General features: G+C 45.2%; 1 protein-coding gene across 3 annotated transcripts in view; it reads left to right on the forward strand.

Annotated features, from left to right (window-relative positions):
* Nucleotides 1-8,851: 8,851 nt before the first annotated feature.
* Nucleotides 8,852-26,858, forward strand: part of ATPAF1 (ATP synthase mitochondrial F1 complex assembly factor 1) — a 39,304-nt gene continuing 21,297 nt past the window's right edge. Inside the window, exons 1-3 of one of the 3 annotated variants that reach the window (XM_085885860.1) lie at nt 8,852-9,114; nt 22,415-22,487; nt 22,579-22,635. In XM_085885860.1, the coding sequence (XP_085741986.1) occupies nt 8,900-9,114; nt 22,415-22,487; nt 22,579-22,635 (345 nt within the window). In that variant the 5' untranslated portion in view covers nt 8,852-8,899. The remainder of the gene's footprint in view (nt 9,115-22,414; nt 22,488-22,578; nt 22,636-26,858) is intronic. The other 2 variants (XM_085885861.1, XM_085885862.1) reach the window with 2 other exon arrangements.

The following is a 26,858-nucleotide window of genomic DNA, read 5'->3' on the forward strand; positions in this document are numbered from 1 at the left end:
TCGGGATGACCTTTGGAGGATTCTTGGTCTTTGCGGGGCTGCCACAAAAACTGATCAATCTGATGTCTGAACTATACTCTGGAATGAAGAGTGCTGTGAGATGTGGTAATACCATCTCTGACTTATTTCCAGTTGTTACTGGAGTTTGTCAGGGGTGTGTACTTGCTCCCACACTTTTCAGCACTTGTATGGACTGGATTCTGGGGAGAATGTTGGAGAAATCAAGCTACGGTGCATTGCTTAGGAATGTCAATATTTCTGACCTTGATTTTGCAGATGATGCCGTTATCTTTGCAGATACTCTGGATATCCCAGACTTGTCTGCAGATAAATTGTTACCTGCCATCGAGGTGCTGAAAGAAGAGTTGGAGTCACTGGGATGATGAGTTTCCTGGGTCAAAACTAAGACCCAGGCTTTAATGACATATCGGATGCTGCTATCATGTCTGTGCCTGTTTGCAGTGAGGATGTTGAGGTCATGGAGAAATTCACTTACATTGGCAGTGATAGTCATGTCTCTGCTGGCTGTGAGCCAGAGGTCAATAGACGTCTGGGTCGGGCCTCGGGAATCATGGATTCACTGGATCATGGGGTGTGGTGCTGTCGGTACCTGTGCAGGAGGACGAACGTCCAAGTCTTCAGCTCCTTGGAGCGTCCGTGATACCATCTCTGACTTATTTCTCTGACTTATTTCTGACTTATACCTGCTCTATAGATGTGAGACTTGGACTCTGACCAGGGATCTGAGATGGAGACTTAATTCCTTGGGTACCAGGTTTATTTGGAGAATAGTTGGCTATCACTGGGCGGACTTTGTGTCGAACGAGCAGTTGCTGAGGGAGACTCAAATGAGATTTGTCAGCTGTGGTTGTATGGACATGTGGCTCATTTTCCTGCCGCTGATCCTGCTCACCAGATTCTCTCAGCGAGGGAGCCTCATGAGTGGAGGAGGCCAGTGGGCTGATCACGTTCCTCATGGTTGCAGCAGGTTGATTGGCATCTCAAGCAGATGGGGATGGGCCAGGAATCTACCTGGGGGATGGCCAGATGTAGGCCCCTGGAGTACCCACGGAAAGTGGATGCAGCAATGCTCTGCTCTGGTGCATGCTCCCATACCTGACCTGACCTGAGTTAATGTTACAATTTGATTTGTGTGGCAGAAATGTGGTGCACTTATTGTCCCCAAAATAAATTATCATGCTGGAGACAGGTCTGTAACCCAAATAATCACAGTGAATAAAGTTAGCTACAGGTTTTAGTTAATGCTAGCAAATACAACCCATTGCTTCGCTGATGGAAATATTAAGGGGGATGGGAGTAAGAAGGGGAAGGAGAGAGGTGGAGTGAGGATGGAGTGGAGCGAGGAGCGAGGAGGGAGGGAGATCGAGGCGAGGTGGAGAAGCGAGGAAGGAGGGGCGAGTGAGGAAGGATGGGGGAGCGAGGAGGGGTGTGGAAAGGGAAGACAGCATGAGGGGAGAGCAAGGTAAGGTAGCATGAGGAGAGCGTATGGTAAGGCAGTGTGAGGGGAGGGTCCATCCAGACATAACCACCGTCCAGACACGTCCAGAGATAACCACCATCCAGCCAACCACTATCCAGATACCTTTTGGGAAGGCAGTGTGAGGGGAGGGTCCGTCTGGACATAACCAGCATTTGGACACGTCCGGAGATAACCATCATCTGGATGACGGCTATACTTGGGGGGGGGGGAAGAGGGGGTGGAGAGAGAGGGGTGAAGGAGCGAGGAGGTTGGGAGACCGAGGAGGAGTGAGGAAGCAGGGAGGAGTGAGGAGGGGTGGGGAGACAGGACGGATGTGGGAGAGAGGGGGTGGGGGGGAGGGAATGCGGTGTGAAGGGAGGGGAAGGAAGTGAGGGGAGGGTAAGGTAAGGTAAGGCAGTGTGAATGGAGGGTCCATCTGACCATAACCACCATCTGGACATGTCTGGAGATAACCATCATCCAGAAATAACCACCGTCTGGACACAACCACTGTCCAGATACATCCAAAGATAACCACCATCCAGTCACGTCCGGAGATAACCACTGTCTGGACATGTTGAGATAACCACCATCTGTTCATGTCTCGAGATAAACACTGCTTGGACATGTCCGCAGATAAATACTGACCGGACACGTCCAGAGATAAACACCATCCGGACACGTCCGGAGATAACCACCCTCCGGACACGTCCAAAGATAACCACCATTCAGATATGTGCGGAGATAACAATCATCCGAGCATAACCACCATCCAGATACGTTCAGAGGCAGAAAGAGAGACAAAGGTGTGGGAGGATGCTGCACTGTATTAGGAGGGGGTGGAGTGAGGATGTGAGAGAGAGACAGACAGAGACACAGAGAAACAGATATATATATATATATATATATATATATATATATATATATATATATATATATATATATATATATATATATATATATATATATATATATATATGGAGAGATGGGGGTTGTGGAGTTAGTGGGGGTAGGGGAGTTAGCAGAGAATATGTTATACTTTATGAACAACACACACACCTACGAAGGTGGATACTTTGAGACCTGGGACAGGAGCATTTAAAACCCTTGCTATCTATCTACCTGCTAAAGGTCTGCCCGTGTGCATGCATGCATGTTCGTACATGCAGTGACCTTTGCACCCCTCAGATCGGCTCACTCCGAATCTGATTCATACATGCTACAGTTCCCCAATAGAGGGGGAAGGGTGGGTGAGCAGAGGAAGGGGTGGGAGAGAGATAGAGGGGTGGAGAGAGGAGAGGGAAGGAGGGAGAGGGGTGGGTGAGAGGGGCTAGTGTTGGGAGGGTGAGACAGGGTTGAGAGAGGCAGAGGGGTGAGAGAGGGAGAGGAGTGAGTTAGGCTGAGGGTTGAGGGATTCCAACACATGTGACACCCAGTTTTACATCCATCTAATCGATGGCACATATAATGATGAATCACCATACATGTAAAACATCAGGATGACAGTTTATATCTGGGTCAGGATTCAAACTCAGGCTACATAGAGTGAGCATGAGTACCTCTCGGCTTTCCTGCTGTGATGTGGTGATTCATTACTTCATAACGACTGAAAACATTTTTGACTCATTGTGATCGTATAATTTATTTTGCCTTCCTACCTCCAGTATTGAACCGTGGTATCGCTATTGAAACTTGAAGAACCGGAGCCAAGTGGCTTCACCAAGCACTCCATGAAACGGTTGCAGAAACTTTTAAAAACGAAACGTTCAATTTTTATTTATATTTATCTTTGCCAAAGTGATGGTGTTGTTTAATGGAAGGTCGTACAAAAAGGGGAAATGTCATGTAAAATAAAATTTCACATTTTCAGCAAGCCAGCCACTGCCTGTTGCATCCTCGAACAACATGTGGCCAACGCAGGCTGGTAGCCATGAACTTTGTTGAAGTCGATCGATATACAGTATTCAGTGCCAGTGCGAATATTGTAAACAGCTCGCCAAGTGGCTTAAGCACTCAAGGAAGCACTCCAACAAAAGGGTTAATAAGGAATGGCTGGCTTGGCATGCAATGATCCATCATATTAAACACCCAAGCAATGTCTGAATTGGACAAATGAACACTTTTCAGCAGTCAGAACTGCTGATAAGTTCAATCCTGGGGCTTAAATTTTGTAATTCAGCTTCATTTGAGAGATTCTCAAGGTTATGGCATGTGCGGAAATGAAATAAAGCCACGAACAGTGGCGTCTCCGGACATTTATAAGCATTGCAATGTATCTAGCAATTTGTAGCTATGATGAACATGCAGGCATTCGATAATATGAGTGAGGAAAGTGAAAAAAAATTATCGTTAAGAAATCGTTGCAGCCTGTTCCCAGTCAAGGCATGGTTGAGTAGGCCAAAAAAACAAGGCGGCTTCAGACCCCAACGAGGATACGTCTTCAGACCCCAGAAAGCGAGGTGGCCGAGGAGCCCCTTATAAAGGATATAATTAAATAAGGCCGTTAATTATCTTCAAAAGGGGTGTTTAAATTAACCCAAACACTCAATTCTCACTCAAGCACTTCCTTTGGAGTCCCTTAATATGCATGCAAAGTTTCAGGCTGCTTGGTTTCATGGCTTTGGCATGACATGGAGGAGAAATACTGACACACACACATGCACACACACACACACACATTCACATTTATTGGTATAGATGCAAGTGAAGGAAAAAAAGGGTGAGGTATATTGGTATACACAAAAAGCAAACCAGAACAGCACTCGTAGAGCACGTACTTCTGCCAGGCTGAGCACTGAACAGTTGACATTTTGTATCTCACTGATAGGCTGGATCTGTATCTGGATCTTCACCAAAATTGAATCATTTCATTCACGTCGCACACCCCAGCTGTCTATCAAGTTTCGTCCAAATCCGTCAATAACTCTGAGATATCCTGCTCACAGTCAAACAAACAGACAGGCAAATAGGGTTGAAAACATAACCTCTGTCCACCTTTGGTGGCAGAGGTAATTACAGAAAAAGAAGAACTTTGTCAGTGAAGCACTTGATCTTCAGAAATACCTTTGCTGCCCACTTCACCTAATCTTAATGACACCAATGCACACACGTGACAATGAGTTATTGAGAGGGTAAAGAAAAGATAGGTGTTAGGAGAGCCGAGAGGGAAGAGATAGGACGCCACCGTCTTGGTTAAGGCTTATTACTTGCAAAATCGAAGATTTTGCAGTCGAAGATGGAGGTCCTCAATGTCAGTCGATTTTGTTGTTCTGTTTGTCGCTGACAGGTCACGATTTTAAAGCAATATTCACGAAACTTCACCACATGGTAGAGTTTGTCATAAGGAAGAAGCCTGTTGTTTTTGAGGTCAAAAGGTCAGCATAGGCCAAAGGTCAACAACTTGGTGTGATTTCTAAATTCCTCAATTTTCATCTGATTGACTTCAATTTTGAAGAGGATTTATACTTCATGTCACTGAATTCAACCTACTAATTATTTTAAAGGTTAACTCAGACCAAATGGTCAACATAGGGCCAAGGTCAGCAATTAAGGTGGTATTTCTAAAATCCTCAATTTTCGTCCGATTGACTTGAAAGTTGAAGAGGATTTATATTTCAGGTCACTGAATTCAAGCAACAATTATCTGGTGGTCAACATGGACCAAAAGGTCATCATAGGCCAAAGGTCATTTCTGAATGCCTAAACTCGGAGTTTGCATCGAAATCTTGTGTCCGAAACCCATCGCTTTCTGTACCCACCTTACCCAGTGGCACCCAGCTGTCCCTGGACTGTGTCCTTTTCCTCTGACAAAGTGGAGAGCTTGCTGTCAAACCTAAACTCAGATTCTGCAACCGGTACAGATGGCATCAGCCCACGTGTTCTAAAAACCTGCTCCTCTGCTCTTGCTCACCCTCTCTCTGTTCTATTCACCCTCTCATTTGTTCAACGTCATCTGCCATCTGCTTGGAAATCAGCAAACATCACTGCCCTGCATAAAAGGTGCTAAAACAGATCCCTGCAACTACAGACCAATCAGCCTTCTCCCAATCATCAGCAAGTTTATGGAATCGATCATCGCTTCAGACATTAAATCCTTCCTCTTCTCCAACGGCTTGATGTCCGATCATCAGTTTGGTTGCAGACTAGGACACTCTACCCTGGATATGCTGCTTCTGCTCTCCCAACAATGGATGGAGGTCCTCAATGCCGGACATGAAATCAGAACCATATCCCTACCCAGACATATTTCATACTTTTGACACAGTCTGGCACCCCGCCATGATCACCAAACTCTCTTCCTATGGTATCCAAGGACATCTCCACTCATGGCTCGCAGACTTCCTCTCCTGTCGCAGTCAACGTGTGGCCCTAAATGGAGTTCTTTCATCCCCTCTTCCTGTCCAGGCTGGAGTTCCTCAAGGCAGCGTTCTGGGCCATGTTCTTTTTCTGGTTTTCATCAATGATCTCTTCGAAACCCTGAAAAATCCTCTTTATCTCTTTGCTAATGACTCCACCCTCTGCCGTACCATCAGTCATCCTTCAGACCGGCAAGCCGCAGTTTCTTCGCTCTCTGCAGATCTGGGTAAAATCGCAAGTTGGTGTAACACGTGGAACATGTCTTTGAGCCCTGACAAATCTCACACTCTCACTGTGTCGCTCCGAAAGGACAGTTTAGACCCCCCACCCCCAACTGACTTTCTCAACAATCCTCTGGAAGAAGTCCTTTCTTTCAAGCTTCTGGGTCTCACGATCTTCCATGATCTTTCCTGGGAAAGCCACATTTCCAACCTGGCCTCCAAAGCCAGTCGCCGACTGGGAATCCTCCGTCGTGCAAAGTCCTTCTTCAGCCCACCTGAGCTCCTGACCACATATAAAGCTTTCGTCCGCAGCCTGATGGAGTACTGCTGTCCCCTCAGGGCTGGTGCTCCTGCCTCTCACCTTTCTTGGCTTTACACTGTGGAAACCAAGGCATTTCGGATCATTGGTATCTCCCGCGATGAGGCTGTCTTTGGGTCTCTCACGCTCTCACCGCATGCAGGTCGGTGGTCTTTCTGTCTTTTACTGTATCATTTCCGGTCTCGCCCCCCTGCTTTGTCAGCAATTTGTCCCCACCATATTTCCGCAGGGCGCTCAAGGTCCGCTGCCAACCCACTTCTGATAAAACTACAAAATCACGAATCACTGCTCACCTTCACTCTTTCATTCCTCTTTTTCCCGCCTTTGGAATAAACTCCCTCTCTCCGTTCAATTCAATTCTTCCCTCCAGGCCTACAAAACAGCTGTTCACCACCACCTCTTATCGTACCCTATCCAAATCCTCAATCTTTTCTACCCCCGTTAATCCTCCCCGAACCCACCTCCTTCAAATTCCCTACTTTCCTTCCTGAAAGTCCCTGTAATGTTCATCTTGTACACCCTATGTTCCCCACCCTATCCATAGATCTCCTAATGTCTCTGTTCCCCACTGTTTTGTCCTTCACACTCCCGCCCTCTTGTCTCATGCCCCCCATGATGTGCATTTTGTGTTCGCTCTCATACGAGCCTCGACAAGGTTAAAAAATATATATATATATATAAATATATAAAAAAATTCAGGTGGTATTTCTAAAATCCTCAATTTTCATCCGATTGTCTTGGAATTTGAAGAGGATTTATATTTCAGGTCACTGAATTTAACCACCAATTGTTTTGGAGGTCTTCATCGGCCAAAAGGTCAACATAGGCCGACTCTCTAGAATTGTCAATTTTCATCTGATTCACTTCAAATTTGAAGAGGAGTTGCATGTTTGGTCATTGAATTTAACCACCAATTACTTTTTGAGGTCAAATTTGTTTGATGGATTTTGCAAGTGTCGTGCTCTGCGTGACGTCTTCTTGTTTTGATTTTTTTGTGATGAACACCCCCTAAATGATCTTCAAAAGGGGTGTTAAAATTTACCTAAACACACACTTTTCAGTCATGCACCACATTGGCGTCCCTTAGTATGCATGCAAAGTTTGGGGCCACGATAGGTTTCATGGTTTTGGAGTTCAGGTGGAAACGGACGGACTGACGGACTGACACACACTGACATTTATGAGTGCAGATGTAAATGCTAATTCCACTTTGGACCACATGAGGGCGTTCGAGGATGTGATTCGGATTCGGGAAAAGAATAAGAATATGAAGCTGATATGGTGATGATTGAGTGTGACTGCATAAGGACACCTGAAAGTGTCTCAGAACACGAAACATGGAAACTCCAACAAAGTGATGAGTGCGAGACACGTCACAAACATTTCCGAGCACGTCTCCGATGTAAAGACAGCAATTCCGAACGAATGACGTATTTTGAAGGTTACCTGTAATACAGGTAACAGTCTCCAGTGAACGTGACACCGGGAAATGCGCCAAGAAGGAATTAAAAACCTATGATAATGTGATTGAAAAATTCAGTGATCGTTGGAAACTGCTGTGGGGTCATCTATTTATTACGTACGCACGGTGGATGTCAAAGCTTCTGCTGCTCTTGAAAGTTGTAATTGATGAATACAGTACAGTATATAGTAAGTCACGGTATTTTCGTTGTCTTCCTCAAGCTAAAAGGCAACATCTCGACAGTATGAGAGTTGTAATTGTAACTTGGATATGCCACATTAACATTTTTTAAATGGAAGTTTAACCCTCCAAAATTCTCCTTTAGTCCTCAAACTCTTCCCTTTATGCCTGGTGTTGGCTTAATGGTTTGGGTGGTGGGGTTGGGATCCTCGGTTCCTGAGTTCAAATCCCGCTCAGTTGTTGAATTAATACCAGGTGGGGTTGACTCTGCCTGTCATCCTTCCAGGGTCATCCTTCCAGGCAAAATGTGTGCCAGCTTGCTGGTATCCTGTGTTGGAGTGGCGACCCGTCCAGGATTGTGCCCAACAGCCAAGGAGGCTGCTTAAGCAGCACCAACGCTCTGCACAGAGTATGGTCCCAATCTACTCCTCTTCCCTTTAATCTCAAACTCCTCCCTTTACTCTCAAACTCCTCCCTTTCTACAGAAACCCCTCCCTTTCTGCAGAAACCCCTCCCTTTCTACGGAAACTCCTCCCTTTCTACAGAAACCCCTCCCTTTCTACGGAAACTTCTCCCTTTCTGCAGAAACTCCTCCTTTTCGACGGAAACTCCTCCCTTTCTGCAGAAAACCCTCCCTTTCCACACAAACCCCTCCCTTTCTTCAGAAACTCCTCCCTTTCTACACAAACCCCTCCCTTTCTACACAAACTCCTCCCTTTCTTCAGAAACTCCTCCCTTTCACGGAAACTCCTCCCTTTCTACACAAACCTCACCCTTTCTACAGAAACTCCTCCCTTTCTTGAAGTTTCTCCACAAACCCGTCTTTCTCCGCCCACTTTGTGTTCAGGCTCCACCCCTTCCCTATTTGTGGCCCGCCGTTCATGGCTGCGTCGACAATCGGCGCCGCTTGGCGGGGCTTTCTCTCCGTGCGTTTCCGATCTCCGTGGGCCCAGGGCCAGGCGCTAGGCCTGAATGGCGGTTGTGTGCGGACCTTCCGCGTTGTTCCGCCGCTGTCCTCCTCTGAAGGCCGTGACCTTTCCCATCCCAATGGCCCATACCTCGCCAAATACGGAGTCAAGATTGAGGAGCTACGCAGGCGAGCGAGCCGTTCTCTTAACGCTATCTTGTGCTCCTTTTCCACGTGAAAGGCGTACCGAGAGCGCACACCTTATTTCATGATGTGTAAACAAACAGCCTGCTGGGTGTCAGGTCGGAATTTGGCGAGAACGGTCCACACATAACCTTCACGGAACATCTTTAGGTCGTCTTAAGTGCTCTGAAGTGTCGCAACTTAAACGAGCTGTTGGTTGGAAAGTCGGGCTCGGACTTTCACTTGGTCTGTTTGATCGTTTGGGAAGTGATGAGATAAATGCTGTTGTGAGTTTTAAAATGAAGGTCGAGGCTCATGGAAGAGCTGTCGAGTCAGCCATAAGTCAGTAATAAGTTAAGTGTATGCAAAATTTGTTATTTTACTCCACTAGTTATGATGTTAAAAGTCAATGCAAGGTGAGCAGTCATGTTGCATTAACATCTGACTTGTACGAGGGTAGTTGAAGGTTGATGTGGATGTTTTTTGTGTTTTTACCCCTCAGCCTGAATTGGCTAAGGGGTATTGTCGTCACAGGCGTTGTCCTGGCGTCCATCCGTCCGGGCGTCCGTCTGTCAACTTTTGGTTTCCGTCAATTTCGAGGAGAACGCCTTGTCCGATTAAATCCATTTTTGCAGGGGTGTTGGGGTTGAGTAGAGGAAGGTTCCTTTCGAAAATGGGCACGCTGCGATTTTCAATATGGCCACCATCTTGAAATCGGTTTGCGTCAAGGGGCTGAGGGGTTACGCCCGCTTTGTGGTGATATTTTTTTAATATTGGAGAAGAGGTGAAAACAAGAGTGAAAGGCTGTAATTTTGTGGAGTTGGATATTCTCTGAAAAAGTTGTACAGGAAGTGACGTCATTGCCGGTCAAAGCATTCTGGGGGAACACAAAAGGTGGTGGCCAACATTGTCACGTAGGTTGTTTCGTTAAGTTTCTTGTGAAGGAGAACATCCAACGACCTGAAATTCACAAGAGACAATGTCACTTACCCTGTCTAACCCAACCCTCTTACTTGCAGGTTCCACTCCTCTCTCTTTGTTCTTCTTTTTAAATTTCCTTGCTTGTTGTGTCCAACTGTTGTCCCACTGCCAGTTTGTTGACGTTTTGCCCTCTGGCACCGCGTTCTTCCATAAGATCAGGAAAAAACTTTGATTTGGAGTGGGGTGCTTTATGTGTCTCAGATAATGGACCTTGAGAAAGGAGGACATATCAAGAGATCGGAAGCTTTTGAAATTTGAATGTGGTGGAGGATGAAAATGATTGGATAGGTTTAATTACAAGAAAAATGAAGACGTTCTTGAGTGAGTTGGTGTCGAAGAGGAGAGGAGGTGTTTCATTGTGATAATTATGGAGAGATGTAAAAACTGGCTTTGTCACAATTTAGAACAGATAGATTGCTGAAGAAGGTGGTTGAAGGTAGAATGAAAGGGTGAGGGGGCGGGGGGGTATAGAGAATGAGGTTGCTAGATTAGATGAAAGAGGAAGGCGTTTACAACAATCTGAAAATGAGAGCCAATGACAGAGATCAGTGGGCCCGAAATAGCCTGTGTTGGGTTAGTGGTTAGGGTGGCAGCTTGGGATCCTAAGGTCCTGAGTTCAAGCCCCGTTGGCCGCTGAATTAATATACACCAGGAGGTTGACTCAGCCTGTCATCCTTCCGAGGTCGGCAAAATGAGTACCAGTGTACTGGTAAGGGGGACACTGCATCAGCGGCATAGCCGCATCCCAACCAATGATGCAACCAGCAGCCACAGGCTGCACTCTACAGAGACAGACAGAGACAGAGAGAGACAGAGAGAGACAGACACCTGTGAAAACCATGAACACGCAATAAGGGAAAACACTGCAGGAACGCAAGGTTTAATAGTAGTCCATTTGCCGTTATTATGTGTTCCATTGTCAACCTTGTTGATGTGGAAAGTGTATGGTTTTATGATTGTTTTGGACTAACATGGGTCCATTAATAAAATTCAGGTTGGTTGCCGGGGTGGCTGCCTTGGGGAACTCCTGTAATTTGAATAAATTCAAGATGGCCGCTACAGGTCAGACGATGGGGCGAAGTTTTTAATCGGTCAACATATAATCCTGTGTAATACCTCTTTTTCCATATGATTTTGACATGAGGAATTCAATTTTGGGGTTATTTTTTATGTTCAGGAATAAATAGAGGTTCACATGAAATTTCCATGACTATTTTCTGCTGAAAATTATGCAACACCAATGCAAAATAATGAAGTCATGAATGGTTCACAACAGTATGTTGATAATAATTAATCAGAAAGCATACACATTGTCATGTCATCATATTGGACATCTTTGGAACAGAGGACATAGAGCCTCGTAGACAACTTACGTATTGTTCATTCCCATTCATTGTACTCGTCCCCTTCCGTATCCTCGTCTCTTTCCAGTTCAGCTTCGACACTCCCTTCTTCCACTTCACTTTCACTGTCCTCCAGTCTTGTGTGGGTTGAAGCACTTGTCTCTGCAACCACAAGTGCAGTATAGCGTGCAGGAGATCTTTGCATGGTGACAACTGCAACTTGCAGTACCGCAGGCCTTCCCCTCTGCTTTGCATCCACACCACACAACATCCATGAAGTGGAGTAGCAGAAGTTGCTGGCACTGGGATTCCATCTCTGATGTCCCATCCATATTTTGTAATGTCATGTTCAGGTGGGGCCTGCTGATCAGCTGATTTTGCAAGTACTGTCTGTAGATGTGCAAGCAAAATATGTAGGAAGAGATTGATCTCAGTTGGAGGTAATGCCATGAGCTTGAGGGGCTTGCCAGACTTCCTTGTGTACATATAGTACCTCATCTCACTCATTGTGGTACCTTCTGGCTGACCATACAGAGCAGAGAAGAATGTCCGCCCTGCTTCTATGAGCTGTTCATGGCTTGCGTTCAGCTCGCCAAGTGCGGGGTACAAACCAGGGAAGTTGCCAGCTCTCAGTGTCTTCAGGGCTGACACTTTGCCCTTGCCGTATGGGTATGATGTGGTATCTGAGCCAGTGATGTAGTGCATTCCCAAAAGCTGCAGACACTTGGGGCCAAGCTGGTCACAGGTGGTGTTGATATCCAAAATTGCTCCATCCCACCTTTCCATCTGCACTGTGGCCTGGATGTTGCGCTGGTAAACCCAGTAAACCATCAATACAAAAACATCAGTGTCATCAGAGAGGATACGTATCACTCTTGCATTACATTCAGCAGCCATGAGCAGGTGTGAGATCATTGTAATGTCTGCTTCATCATGGTTGAACGCACCATGGCTACGGCTCTCCACAGTAACTCCTTCACCAAAGTTATAGGTACTCAAAACCTTGGAAAGCTGCAACTTGTTCTGCTTGTTTTTCAGGATGGCGTCTCGACTAGGCAGGGGTGTGTTTATTGTGAGGTCATAGTTGATGGAACCAATGCCAGCACGCCTCACTCGTTCATGGTCCTTTGCAAAAACATCATAATATTTGTCAAAGACCAAGATCTTCTGACCAGCAATGGTAGATAGCCTTGTCTTGATGGACTCAACTAAGACTGACACAGTTCCCCTGAGAGGCCAGACAATATGATAGAGAAGTTGGCTCGCATCAACAATGGTAACTTCTGGTTGCAGAGGCTGTTGTGCCTGAACACAGAGGTTGTGTGCCAGTGGTGCTTTGTTGCCTTTCCTTAAGCACCCATATTCATCAATCAGTGAGGGGGGTACTGCGCAGAGCTCAAACTGGAAGATAGGTCCTAGCTCCATTTGTCTTTGCTGTCCAATAGTCAGCAGCCTGAGGAAGATGGTTTCTAGATCAAAGATCGTCTTGTCCCCAATTTTCACTCCTTTCTGTAAGTGCTCCATTGCCTTGATGGGGCATGAGATAGTTGCATGGAATCCACCTGGAAGGGATGCATGGAACTCTGCAACCATTTTCTGACCTATAACCACGGAATCCTCAACATTCACTTCAGCTTCTCGGGGAGCAATTCGACCATTGGCAATGTTGTACAGATGTGGTGAGTGATTCTCAAGAGGATGAGACACATTCAACAATTCAAGTAAAATCCGGCGCCTATCATCTGCATCAAGTTCTCTCCTCTTCTTCCCCTCCTCCTTGTGACGTGGTCCGATTCTTGTGTCCTTTTCTCTCACTTGGTCTTCAGTGTCCTTGTTTGAGGAGTCAGGGTAGATGTGCTCCATTGTATCTGAGATGTAGGCAGTGACAGGAAAGGAATCGATCCACTCTGCTACCATCTCTGGAGAAAGAGTCATACCCTTGAGGCCACCCTTGCCAATTCTAATAGCAGTTTGTTCACCGAACTGATCAGAGCTCACACCATTCCAAATGCCTTCCTGGTGACGACACACAAAAGCACCTTATATGAGTTCTGACTTGGCATCTGATGGCAGCAGATAGCGCATCTCCAGAAGGTGATGGGTGATGTAACGGACATAGTGATGGTGACCAGCAACAAAGAAGTAGGGAAGCATGCGTTCAAGTGTTAGCTGTTGAAGCAGGAAGTCTGCCTCCCTCTCACGACGCAGAAGTTGATGAACAAGCAGAGTAGGCTTGATGAAGTTATCAACCCAGTGCTTCCCAGTTGGGTGCTGTCTGCATGTCTCAAGGTAGCTGCACAACTCCTGGAATGTCTTGGGGCCGGTGGTGAGGAAGGAAATGAGAAGGGCAGTCGAAACCATCCGGAAGGCTCTCATTGATCGAACCCAGGACTTGCCACTCATGATTCCTGCCAGGCCCCCGAATGCTGAACTGATGAGAGTCTCAACACCAGACCCACGCATGAGTTTGCCAATGCAACCACAGAAGGACTGCACAGTGTGCATTATCCCAGGCCTCAGAATCACATTTTTAAAGTGATTAACGTCATGCCACTTAATTTGGCAAGCCACCATGTAGAGCTGGAGATCTCAGAGATGTGGACATGTCATTCCCATATCAGTCAATGACTTCTGAAGATACTCCAGTGAAGTCACTACAGTGTCTGGATGAGAAGCTTTGGCATCAATAAGGGGTCCGAACATGTAGGTACTTGCTGGCTTTTTTCTGCATGACTGGTGAATGCTTCTTCGTTGTTGAACCCACCCCATTCCATGGCGTTCACCTGTGTGCTGACTGTGTTTAGCCACTTCATGTCCTTTACCTGTGCAGCAGCTAAACTAGCTTGCCGGGCACACACTTCTTGGGAGGGGAATCCAGAGGTTGCATCCACAGCCGGGGGGGGGGGGGGTCACTTTGGATGGCCCAGTGTAGTGCTGCAGAGGAAGGCTCCCTGATGAGCTGCTGCTTGTCCTAGACTGGGCAGCTTTCTTAGACAGTCGTAGGATAATAAGGTCACTCTTCCCTGGGTGAGCATGCCCATACTCAAGAATGCCTGCAGGATGGGGTTGCTGAAATTCATGTGAGAGGACATGAGTAGTGCGCCGACCATAAGGCGTGAACACTTGCAGATCAAGATTATCAAACCAGGCAAAAATCACGCCAACAGTTCTACTCAAACCCATGAATTGGTGGAGAAGCTGAGCATTGTCACCGAGAAAATGAGCAGTGCATTTCCTGAATCTCAGGACCTCATCATATGACGTTGTGAACCCATGTTCATGAAGGAGCTTTAGAAGATCAGAACTGCCATGGCGGTGCAGTAGTTTGACAGCCAGTCCTAATGTTGTCTGATTTCTGGTTCCTGTAACATGACTTTGAATTGACTGGCTCAGGCTTAGAGATTTGTTGGTCATTTCACCACCAGACACCAAGTCTGAAATCAACCTCAGTAAAGTTGGGCTTGTTGCCTTGATTGTGTTGGCTTGTGTAAATTCTGAGAGGTCATAATTGGCACTGTTGTACTTGACTGAGCGTGCCTCCTTCTTGATCTGCCTTACCACAGAATCAATACTCCTCTCATCTGCATCATCCACTTTAACCATTTTCAGATGGTTAGCAATGGACTCACGGAAACCAACAATGGCAGCACATCCACCTACCCGAACTAACATAACGTCCTTACTCATGCAGTCTGTTAGTTTGCTTAACATATCACGTCGAGTGAGTTTGCCACCAAGATCACAGTACAGGGAATGCAGTTCAATGCTATTCCACATCTTTGACCTGTCACAATTCATGCGCTCTATGACGTTCTTTAGGGCACTTTCTTCTGCAACACCAGTTGGCAAATCAGCATATTTAGGGACTGTCATGAAGCTGTTATAACAGCGTACATGGTATTTGCACTCAGCCGCAGGTAGATCAACCAAATATCCAATATGTAACTTGACCGTTCTGGCTACTTCATCATTACGTTGCTCAGCAGCATTAATGATGGCATCTTTCATAGTTGGGATGGGATTACCTTCCTTGTCCAAACTTTCTTTAGTCATGCACTGACGAACACGATCCCATCTTTCTGGATGTTTGTCGTCAACAGGTTAACATTCTTTGCCACAAAAAATGCAGTCACGTTTGTAAACAAACGCACCACTGCCTGTTGCCTGTGTGCGAGATCTTGTTGTCACTGTAACACAATCATCTTCAGCTTTTCTTTTCTGTGATTTACGAAGTCTCTCAATTTTTGTTTTGATGTGTAAGTACAGTAGCATCCTTTGTGACATTCTATGCGAACAGCATCACCACAACCATCAACAATGTCCTGTAGTTTTGCACGTAGCTCTTCATCTCCACGGGCTTTGGCACAGGAGATCAATGTCTTGATCCCTTGATCAGCGAATTTCTTCAATTCCCCTCCACCATGACACACGGGAAGAATGCACCTTGAATTAGCCATATCTGTAAAAACAAAACAATGAATTAGTAACTCGCATTAATGTCGTATGTGAGCGTCCAGTTGTCAGAATAGTGACCTTGTTGTCATTCAAAATGTATCTCACACGGCAAACAATTGCCAGGAACTCGAACATTGACCTCAAATGTACTTCTAATCACAAAAATAAGGTTAAATATCGATTCCTCGTGCCAAAATTATATGGAAAAGATGTCTCATGTGTAATTTCAAGTTCATTACCTAAAAAGTTATATTTTCAGCCCGGTCAATGACGGCCATCTTGTATTTGCGCAAAAATAACAGATTTCCCCATGGTTGCCATCCGGGCAACCAAGCTTAATTTTGTCTATGCATGCCTGTGAACAAGAAACCACCATAAAACAAAACACTTTGGAGGACAACAAGGTTACTTCTCTGGCAAATGGACTATAGTCTAAATCCCAGGAAAAGTTTTGGACAGGTTTTCACGAGACAATGACCTGTCGTGATTTTTTTTAGGAATGCAGTGTGTATGGCCTCACTGGGATGTTTCAAAATTTCCAATCAATTACAAAAATTAAACTTTGCAAAATGGTTATCATTGCTTGTCATGGTTCATTAGAGACCACATAGCTGGCACGATAACATCGAGGTGTTGACACTCGCCTCTGAGCCGTTGAGCCTGGTTCTGAACCTCGATCCAGTTATAAACTGTCACCCCTGTGTCTCTCGCAGGTGGGAAATCCCTCTGATGGACATTAAAATGGGCGTCCCGTCTGACAGCATAAGTTGGTGAAAGTTAAAGATCCCATGGTGTCCTTCAGGAAGAGTAGGCAAGTTATCATCTGCACCCTGAACAAATACCAAATTCCTGCCCTAATCTACAGGGGGTGTTGCTTCAGCGGTAAAGCCATGTCCTCCTCAGCCTGTGATGCTACTCACAGCCATGCGCTGCAAACAAAAGAAGAAGAAGATCACAGTTCACACTGCAGTGCAACACAAGTTTTGTATATTACCTCCGCCACCGAAGGTGGACGTATGTTATGTATTCACCCCCTTTTTGTCAGTCTGCTTGTTTGTCTGTGAGCAATCTCAAAAAGTTATGGACAGATTCAAACGAAACCTGATGGACAGGTTGGGTGTGTGACAAGGATGAACTGATTAGATTTTGGTGAAAATCCAGATCTGGATACAAGTTTAAAATTTTTTTTATAATTGATTCTTCATAATTTTGAGATAGGGCTAAAAACAATATATTGTTACGAATCTGGCAGCAATTTGCACACAAACAGACAGCAGTCCCCGCAGTTCAGTTATTTCGATAAGTATGTGGTTATAGTTGGGGTCCTCTACCTGTGTCTAATGGGAATTACATGTGTGCGTTACGAGTTACTTTTATAGTCAGGTTTTTTACATCTTCAAATATCCCCTTCACCTCTCCGCACCACCGACTCCATTGCCCACGTGATTTTAGCTGAAGGCGTGGGCAGAGCCTCCATTCACTTCAGATCGAGGCTCCGCTCCGATGAGAGGCATGGAGCGTTTCCTCCAGCCAATGGGCGAAGGGCGAGCAGTGCCGAGGTGCCCCGACCAATGAGGGGATGCCACTGATCACCCGACAACCCCTCGTCCAATCAGAAGGCGAGTGGGAGGGGAAGAAATCCCTTGGACCTGGCAAGAAGAGTAGAGTGGTTGGGAGGAGCAGAGTACTGCAGTGATCGTGGCCCATCGCTCTGGGGCTGTCGTGGTGGCTTGGTCTCAGTCGTGGCCTTTTCCTTCATGGTGGCTCCTTGTGGTGGCTTGGTCTCGGTCATGGGCCCGTGTATTTCGGGACGTGGGACCGAGTCCCACCATGGTGGTTGGAGTCTGGTGTGACCGCATGAGGCGGGAAGGTACCCGGCCAGGCTCTGTTCCCCCAGCTCGCCTTCCCTCTGGGCTGAGGGGCCGAATAAAGACCCACGGGGTCCATTTTCTCGTGTGTGTGTGTGTGTGTGTGTGTGTGTGTGTGTGTGTGTGTGTGTGTGTGTGTGTGTGTGTGTGTGTGTGTGTGTGTGTGTGTGTGTGTGTGTGTGTGTGTGTGTGTGTGTGTGTGTGTGTGTGTGTGTGTGTGTGTGTGTGTGTGTGTGTGTGGTGCCGCCAGTCTGTTAGGTAGAATTGCTTGTGTTCTCTTTTGATTGTACATTGCATTTTATTCGGATAACTCTGCTCTCTATGTCCCCCTCCCTTATAAATAAACGACCAATTGTTGAATGTTCCAGTTCGTTGCCTGTCGTTTCTGCCATTGACCCAGCACGGTTTGTATTGGGAATTAGGGAGGCCGTGTGCGAAAGTTGTCATTTGGACCGACGGATTTTGGTAATCCCCGCTCGGTTTACACCCGGATCGGGCTCGGTAAACGGCCCGTTCCGCCCAAGGTCCGTCGACGGTGTGGTTTTCCTTGTAGGTGGACCACGTGGGTACTTAGGTATATTGAAATTGGGCAATTAACCCTACCCCACACCGTCTAAATATTAGCGACCACGGTCTGCTAAGGGACCCGTGACCTTTCGGACTTATCCGAGAGTCATGACCTAAATTCCGGGGTGTTCGGTGGAGACGACCCTACTGCTCCCCCTTGTGGTCGTTTATCGCCACCGAACTCCGACCCACAACAATATATCATGATATTTTAAAACGTTGTGGATGGGTTATGACAAAATTAGGTGGATGTGCTGGGTAAGTGGCAATAACAGCCCGATTAGATTTTGGTTCAGATCTGGATGCAGATCTGGCCCATCAGTGGGATACAGAATGTAAACTGTTCAGCCTGGTGGAGGTATGTGCTCTACCGAGTGCCGTTATAGTTTTGTTGTGTTTTCGTTGTTCGCTCGGTTGAGGCAGCTACTGGATGGGAAGAAGCCATGAGATTACCGCATTTACAGCTAGGAGTACAACTTGTTTTTGATGATGGAGGTACAAATGGCAATAAATAAAAGATCAACTTGTGGGAGAAGTGCTCCATGTTTTCTCATGAATTTGTGAAGGCATGCAAGGAGAAAATTTGAGGGCATAGAAATCGAATTAATTAATAATCTTTATGCTTGTTTAAAAACAACATATTTGAGCTTTAATATTTCATTTTAATGGATATGTATTCAGGCAGTAAGTAGATGGTCATGAATGTTTGTTTTGTGTCATTTTGTACTTCATGTCAAAAATACCATGAGCAATATCAACATGGGAATGTGGGGGGGGGGGGGGGTGATGGAATTGGTTCTGACAAATTCAAACAACAGAATAATCATCTGTTTTCATGGCTTATTATGCAGCCGTCTAGTCTGTACCATGTTCTCTCTATCTTTCCATTCAGAATGAAACAATAAAATCTGCTCTGAAGATTTTCTTATTCTCTTGCAAGCACGATTCCCCCCTATCCCCCCCCCCCAACCGAGTCCACTATGCGCGTGATGATGCGTTGTTGATGGCCATTTTCTCAGTGCAAGTTTCATTGTGTTCTACATTGTGGGTTATCAACATACTATAAAAGGAGCTATACATGTGTGTGACTTCTACCCATTGGTTGGACAATTTGCCAAACTCCACCCACAATTTCTATACGATGACCGTTATTTTGGTGCTTCCCTGCGATGTGAAGTCAGAGACATCTTTAAAGCTGTCATATTCACAATCGCCATGCCTTCCCTATAAGTTTTCTTCTCAGTGTAAAATGACCAGAGTGACAGTTAAAAAGATTTATTAACTAAATAATTATGTGGCGTTCTCTCAAGCAGCACTTTAACTCTGGAGGTTACGCAGGTCTTTCCTATTATTTCCGACTATTTTCTCTTAAAATTGTGAGTTGAACAGGCAACCGTGACGGGTTTCCGTGAAGCTGGTGATGGCATGATAGGGGAGTTTAAAGTGTTAAATATTCTGCTGTTTCGATACCTATTTGCTTTTATGGGCAGGAGGGTGAGAGTAGAGATGGGATAGCTTTGGAAGGGGAGGGTGAGGCTTTGTGGGGGGGGGGCGGTGAGATTGAGGACTTTTGGAGATGGGGTTTTTGAAGGCTTGAGTATGGGGAGGAAATTGATGCCTTTGGGTTGGGAGGGGAAGAGTGAGGACTTGGGGTTCTGGGTGGGGAGCAAAGGTGGGACAGTGTTGGGAGGCTGAAACTTTTTTGTTGGACAGTTGTCAGAATTGCCTATGCAAGTTCTACTCGCTGTAAAAATGTAATTGGTCGTGTGTGTGTGTGTGTGTGTGTGTGTGTGTGTGTGTGTGTGTGTGTGTGTGTGTGTGTGTGTGTGTGTGTGTGTGTGTGTGTGTGTGTGTGTGTGTGTCACTCGTAGGTGATGCAATCACCCTACTGGTAATGTGCTAGTTAGATAAAAAGTGGGCTTGCAAGATTGCTCGAAGGTAGTGCACTCACCTTTGGGTTGTGTATTCTTTTACATCTGGGTTGTGTGTTCTGGGTTTGATTCCTAGCCTGCCTGGTAACTGTAATTCTGGTGTTTTGCAGGCAGATTTTTTTGCATCAATTATATTAGTGTACAACATTCAGTTGGGGGACAAGTCTGACAACATTGGTTGCTATTGGACATTGAAAATCTCTCAATCTCCTTCAAAAGAGTAGGAGATGCCCTTTGGTACCTGAGCCAAATTCCAAATCCTTGCATTAACCTCTATGGGGCACTGTACTTGTGGCACTGCTGCACTCCCAGGAATGATGCAATCAGCAACCTGGTTTTGCACACAAATCAGTTAAAAGTGTTTGTAAATGGTATGTTTTCATCATAATGTAGTTTACCAATGGAGTATACATTTGGTACTTGGTATATATCATTAGCTATCATGTCATAGGCTTCTGAGTGGGAACTGTGTATGCCGTTTATCCTCAAGTTCGACTTTTCCTTTTTGCACTGTATGTGTTGTAGTATTATGCGTTCTTTCTTCTTTTGTATGTAGTGCGTGACTGCGAGTTCCATAATTTACCGAGGGTCGAGGCTATGCTGCTGATGCAACTGCCCCTGGAGGTTAGGGCAGGTATTTGTAATCTGTTTCGGTTGCGGCAATAGTTCGCCTACTCTTCACAAATAATATGGTGGGATCTTTTACATCCACCAATGAATGCAGTCAGATGGAACACCAGTTTAACGTCCATCCATGGGACGGCACACATATTTGATGAATCACCCTGCATGGGTCATTCCATGTCAAATCATCAAAGAATCTGCCGTCATCTCTCAGATTTTTGTAAAACTTTGGGAACCAATTGGGACCTATGAAAAACGGCAAGAACTCAAATATTTTTGCTAACAGCCTCTTAATTAGTGAGATACAGACTAACGAACTTTGGACTAATTAGCACAACGTTGCGAATTCAAATGGCCATATCTCTAAAAGTATAACACCTAGAGAGCTGGTATTGGTGTCATTTTAAAGGTATTTTCATGCCCTATGAATTTGTTTAGGCAACATTTTCCTACCTCCAACCACAAAAAAGTTATCACAAAATATAAACTTCAATCGTGAATCCCCAAAAAATGTATCCTTCAAATTTCCTCAAATTCATCCCAGAGGTACCTTATGATGTCAAGAAGCTTCCACATAAGTTTTGTGATGGGCACTCCAATAGTTTCTGAGATATGAGCAATAATGTACATGTACGTATGGTATATAGGTTCGAAAATCAGCATTTGTAATGTATTATACAATCATTCTAACCTAGCCATGACAGGGAACACAGGGAACGACCATCAATTGCTTTGAAGTATCATATACTTTCATTTTCAACTGGGCCTGAGGGGAAGAAACAAGTGCTGCTGTTGCTGCATTGAAGAGGAAATTGAAAGCCTAAGTCAGGTTAGTGAACACTGTGTACTTGAACTCACTTATTGATTGTATAATACATTACAAATGCTGATTTTCGAACCTATATGCCATACGTACATGTACATTATTGCTCATATCTCAGAAACTATTGGAGTGCCCATCACAAAATTTATGTGGAAGCTTCTTGACATCATAAGGTACCTCTGGGATGAATTTGAGGAAATTTGAAGGATACATTTTTTGGGGATTCACGATTGAAGTTTATATTTTGTGATAACTTTTTTGTGGTTGGAGGTAGGAAAATGTTGCCCAGACAAATTCATAGGGCATGAAAATACCTTTTAAAATTACACCAAAACCAGCTCTCTAGGTGTTATACTTTTAGAGATATGGCCATTTGAATTCGTGACTTCGTGCTAATTAGTCCAAAGTTCGTTAGTCTGTATCTCACTAATTAAGAGGCTGTTAGCAAAAATATTTGAGTTCTTGCCGTTTTTCATGGGTCCCAATTGGTTCCCAAAGTTTTACAAAAATCTGAGAGATGACGGCAGATTCTTTGATGATTTGACATGGAATGACCCGCATGTGAAACACTGGGATGACAGTTTGTAGCTGGGTCGGGATTCAAACCCAGGCTAGATGGCTGAGAGATGAGTGTGCATACCTCAAGGCCATCCTGGCAGCCCGTGATGTGTTCAATGTACAGTTCTCAATTATATTTCTTTTTTTTTTTTGCAGGACTGATCCAGAGACATTCGCAAAGCGCATCTCACTTCTGAACGAGCAGGCCAGGGCTGCTGTAGATAACAAGGTACCTGTGTTCAATGACCAGTAGCTGCTTGATTGCAAGCTTTGACACAATAACTTTACTCAACATTTTTTTATTACTGTCTCCTTTTCAGGATGTGAACAAGCTCAAGAAAGATAAAACTTCACCAAATGCTTTACACGGCAGAAAGGTGAGTAAGGTGATCAAACGGATGGGCAGCACAGCAATAATGGCTCGGTGATATGCTGAGCATTCATGACTGCGGAAGTCTCCACTTCTGCCCATTAATTAGTGGCGGGAGTTGCTGATTAAACACCACATGACTGCAGCGAATCCACCTGTCAAAAATGGCTGAGCTAACCGTTACAGGTGACTCTTTTAATGGCGCATTCCCAATTCATCCGTTTTATACAGGTTTATTTGCCAGTTTGCTGTTACGCGTTGTGCAGTTCCCATTCCCAGATGTCCACAAACAGGTTCTCATTAACAGGCAGGTTTATTGCATGGTAAGATGTGGCGGGGAAGAAAAAAAACACAACCCCACATGCAGTAAATCAAACTGTCAAATCTATCTATAAAAACAGGAACACTCGACCTGTAGCTTATCTGGTTCCTGGCCTAATGTTGTAACCAAAATTTGGTAGCATTTTGACTGGTGGGTCTGGAGAGGAAGATTTTTGAAGGAATTTACGCAATTTTTCCCAAAAATTTACGAAGTTCGTCATTTTGACACACTTCCACTCACGTGATCGGCATGACATCCGCAATTTAACATCCGTACCCTGGCCTAATGTAACCCAAATTTGGTAGCATTCTGACTGGTGGTTCTGGAGAAGAAGATTTTTGAAGGAATTTACTAAATCAGACATTTTGACTGACTTGGTCACGTGACCGGATCCCCATTACCAGTCAGGAGCAGAACATTGCTGACAAATTTCAGCCGGATCGGCCCAGCGGTTCGGCCGGAGAAATCAAAATAGGAGATGGACAGACGGATGGATGGTGTACAATGACAATACCTTATCTGGAATTCCAATTCCAGATAAGCTAATAATATATTTCAGTGTGTTAGTCAGTCAGTGTGTCTCCTGCATAACTCTGAAACCATGAAACTAGTGGCACGAATCTTTGCATGAAAGAAAACGGTGTTTGGGTAAGTTTTTAAACACCCCTTTTGAAGATCATTTAGGGCAGTGATTTTCACTATTTTTTAGAGGGGGGGCTACTTTTGCCGATAAGACATGCGTGTAAGAGCCGCCACTGCCTGCAGGATTCCGTAATGGCTGCTATTAGGCCCTGTCCCCATGTATTCTCCTTCGTTGTGCTTAAATAGGCTACAAGCCCATCATCTTTTGTATATTACCATCTACTGATGTAGTTATGTTATTTTTATGTTTTGCATTGGAACACTCATTTGAAACCATTGGATAAATTTGATAGAATTTATAGCGGATTATAATGGAGTGTTTTCACATTTGTGTATTATCAGCCGCACATCAGGGGCTGCACTTCAGGCCACCAGGGGCCGCCAATGGCTCATGGGCCGTGCAATGAAGAACAGATTTAGGGGGTGCTGATGACAAAAAAAAAACAACACAATAAGCCTTACGAATATCTTGTTCAGCCTTCTGTCATCTCGCTGGGGTCTTAAGCCGCCATTTTGTTTGGCCTGCTCAGCAATGCCTTGACTTGAAAAGGCTGCAATGGTTCATCAATGATAAAGTGCTCAATTTTTTTTTTCACCTTCCACACTCATATCATCAAACCTATGAATTGCTGTATACATCAATTTTGGAGATGATATAGTTTCCAAATTAGGAGTTTGGAGTGATTTCATGCATTATGATGTAATTTTCCATGATGGACTGTCGCGGAATAATTAATGAATGCAATGAAAAATATGATCTTGGCTTTGAGGATCGAATATCGTGGATTAAATAAATGTCAAAATCTGGAGTATGAAAATTTAAAGAAATAACATTAACAATTATTTTAGGATTTATACCTATATACTTTAAGCAAGCAAGACGATGGTCCCTTCTCCTTCATATATACACAAGAAAATGTGAAATTGCTAAAGCATTAAACTTAATTTTTTTTTACTGTTGGAGGAATTATATTGAGTGAACAAAAGATGAAGGAATGTGCCAAAATAAACCCGCTTCATTGAGCTGGTTTCATCGAGTGCAACAAAAATAATTAACCAGCGGGATTTCCACAAAGGCGGCGACAGCTGGGTTCTCCGTGGGGAATCTCCAGAGTAAGGAAGGCAAAATAAATTAAATTAAAGATCGAATTAGAAGAACGAACGATTAACATAACGGGAGGATTAGGATGAGTAAAGCAACTGAAAAATTTCCACTCAATTTTTTTTTTTTTGTCAAGAACTCATTCCCCTTTAAAACATTTTAAAATCAATGGGATTTTGAAGTTTCATTTAAACAACGTTTTCCAGGAACGCATCCATAATATAAATACCTGGAAGTACCTGTATATTGGTGTGTGCATATATTGGATTCGCTATATATATGAGATATCCCTTATTGTCGGGTTTTCCGGCTGTGTGCGTGCGTGCGTGCGTGTCTGCAACGCGAGGCTCCACAGCACGAACCAGCAAACCGATTTCGATGAAACTTTGCCAAAAGGTGGAATATATACTGGGAATGTGCGCGTTTAAATTTTGTTGCCTAGCAACCACCCATTGCTGTACAGCAGCCGATAAACCGCGTCCAGTATTTTCAATACTTGTCCTTCAGTTTTGAATGTAGAGAAACGAGACTTCGGAATTAAACACTTCGAGATATTTAGAAAATTTTACTCGAGCCGATTTTTGATTGAGGTTTTATTTTTCAAATGGTAGTCCTTCAAAAATCGGGTGTCTATTCACCGTCATTTAAGGTGTGTATACAGTGTTTGTAAGGAACTACACCGTCGTTCCACGTTCGATTTCTCCTCGGTCCAAACGTTATTGACCAAAGTGAAAAGGATCCAAAATAAATGGAATCACCGGCATTTCTGTCTTTGTGGATTTCTAATAACTAGTGCGGGCCCGTAGGTGCGTGCCAGTATGTGCAGCTTCGTGCCTGCAGTATCAGGTCCCCAGCATCAATTGTGACGTCATATCAAACGAAGAAGAAGAATTGTGACGCCCCCTCTCTCTCGCCCCCCTCTCCCCCCCTTCCCCCTCCCTCCCCTCCTCTGTCCCCCCTCCTCTCTCTCCCCACCTCTCTGTCCCCCTCCTCTCTCCCCCTCCTCTCTCCCCCTCCTCTCTCCCCCTCCTCTCTCCCCCTCCTCTCTCCCCCTCCTCTCTCCCCCTCCTCTCTCCCCCTCCTCTCTCCCCCTCTTCTGTCCCCCTCCCCTCTCCCCCTCCCCTCTCCCCCTCCCTCTCCCCTCCCCTCTCTTCCCCCTCTCTTCCCCCTCTCGCCCTTCTCTCTCCCCCTCCTCTGTCCCCCCTCCTCTCTCCCTCCCCTCTCTTGCCACCCTCTTCCCCCTCTGCCCCCCTCCTCTGTCCCCCTCCTCTCTCCCTCCCCTCTCTTGCCCCCCTCAACCGCTCTCTTGCCCTTCTCTCCCCCCTCCTCTCTCCCTTCTCTCCCCCTCCTCTCTCCCTTCTCTTGCCCCCCTCTCAATCCCCTCTCGCCCTTCTCTCTCCCCCCTCCTCTGCCCCCCTCCTCTCTCGTCCCTCTCTCTGTAAATGTATTCACAAATGTCTACCAAGCACAACGATTAATTCCAACCTTGGGGAAAAACAGCTTTCAAACCCTTGGGAAACAGCTGTTTCCCTCGGGAAAATTCAAACCATGGGATGAATTAATAATTTGAATAATAATCAAACCTTGGAAGTTTGGCACATACCCAGAGAAAGGCACATACCCAGGTATGGCACATACCCAGAGAAAGGCACATACCCAGGTCCCCAGTGTCGATTGTGACGTCATACCAAACGAAGAAGAGGAATTGTGGGGTCAATCCTTCAAAAATAAAAAATAATTAAATAAACATTAATTGTAACGTCATTCGTGATGTCATAGCACCTTGTCTTGTCATTGGTTCACAGATACATGGCCGTAACTTGGGAACCGCTCGTCCGATTGATATCGAACCTCGAAAAGGCACATCCGCGGGTCCCCGGCAATATTCCTGGCAAGTTTCAATCCGATCGGACCGGTGGTCGTCCAGTTATTAATAATTTGGGAAAAAATTGGCATGATAAGGTGAGAAGGTGGAACGACACCTTCAGCTGTCATATATACACCTTTTCAACACTGAAAAAGCAGTAAAATGGCTGTAACTTGGGAACCGCTCGTCCGATCGATATCAAACCTTGAAAACGCCCCGGGTCCCCGGCAATATTCCTGGCAAGTTTCAATGAGATCGGCCCGGCGGTCGCAGACAGACAGACACACACAGAGATTG

The sequence above is a fragment of the Eptatretus burgeri genome, chromosome 6 (genome assembly GCF_056783735.1).
Source record: "Eptatretus burgeri isolate ZD-2024b chromosome 6, Ebu_testis_v1, whole genome shotgun sequence".
In the NCBI taxonomy this organism is placed as follows: Eukaryota; Metazoa; Chordata; class Myxini; order Myxiniformes; family Myxinidae; genus Eptatretus; species Eptatretus burgeri.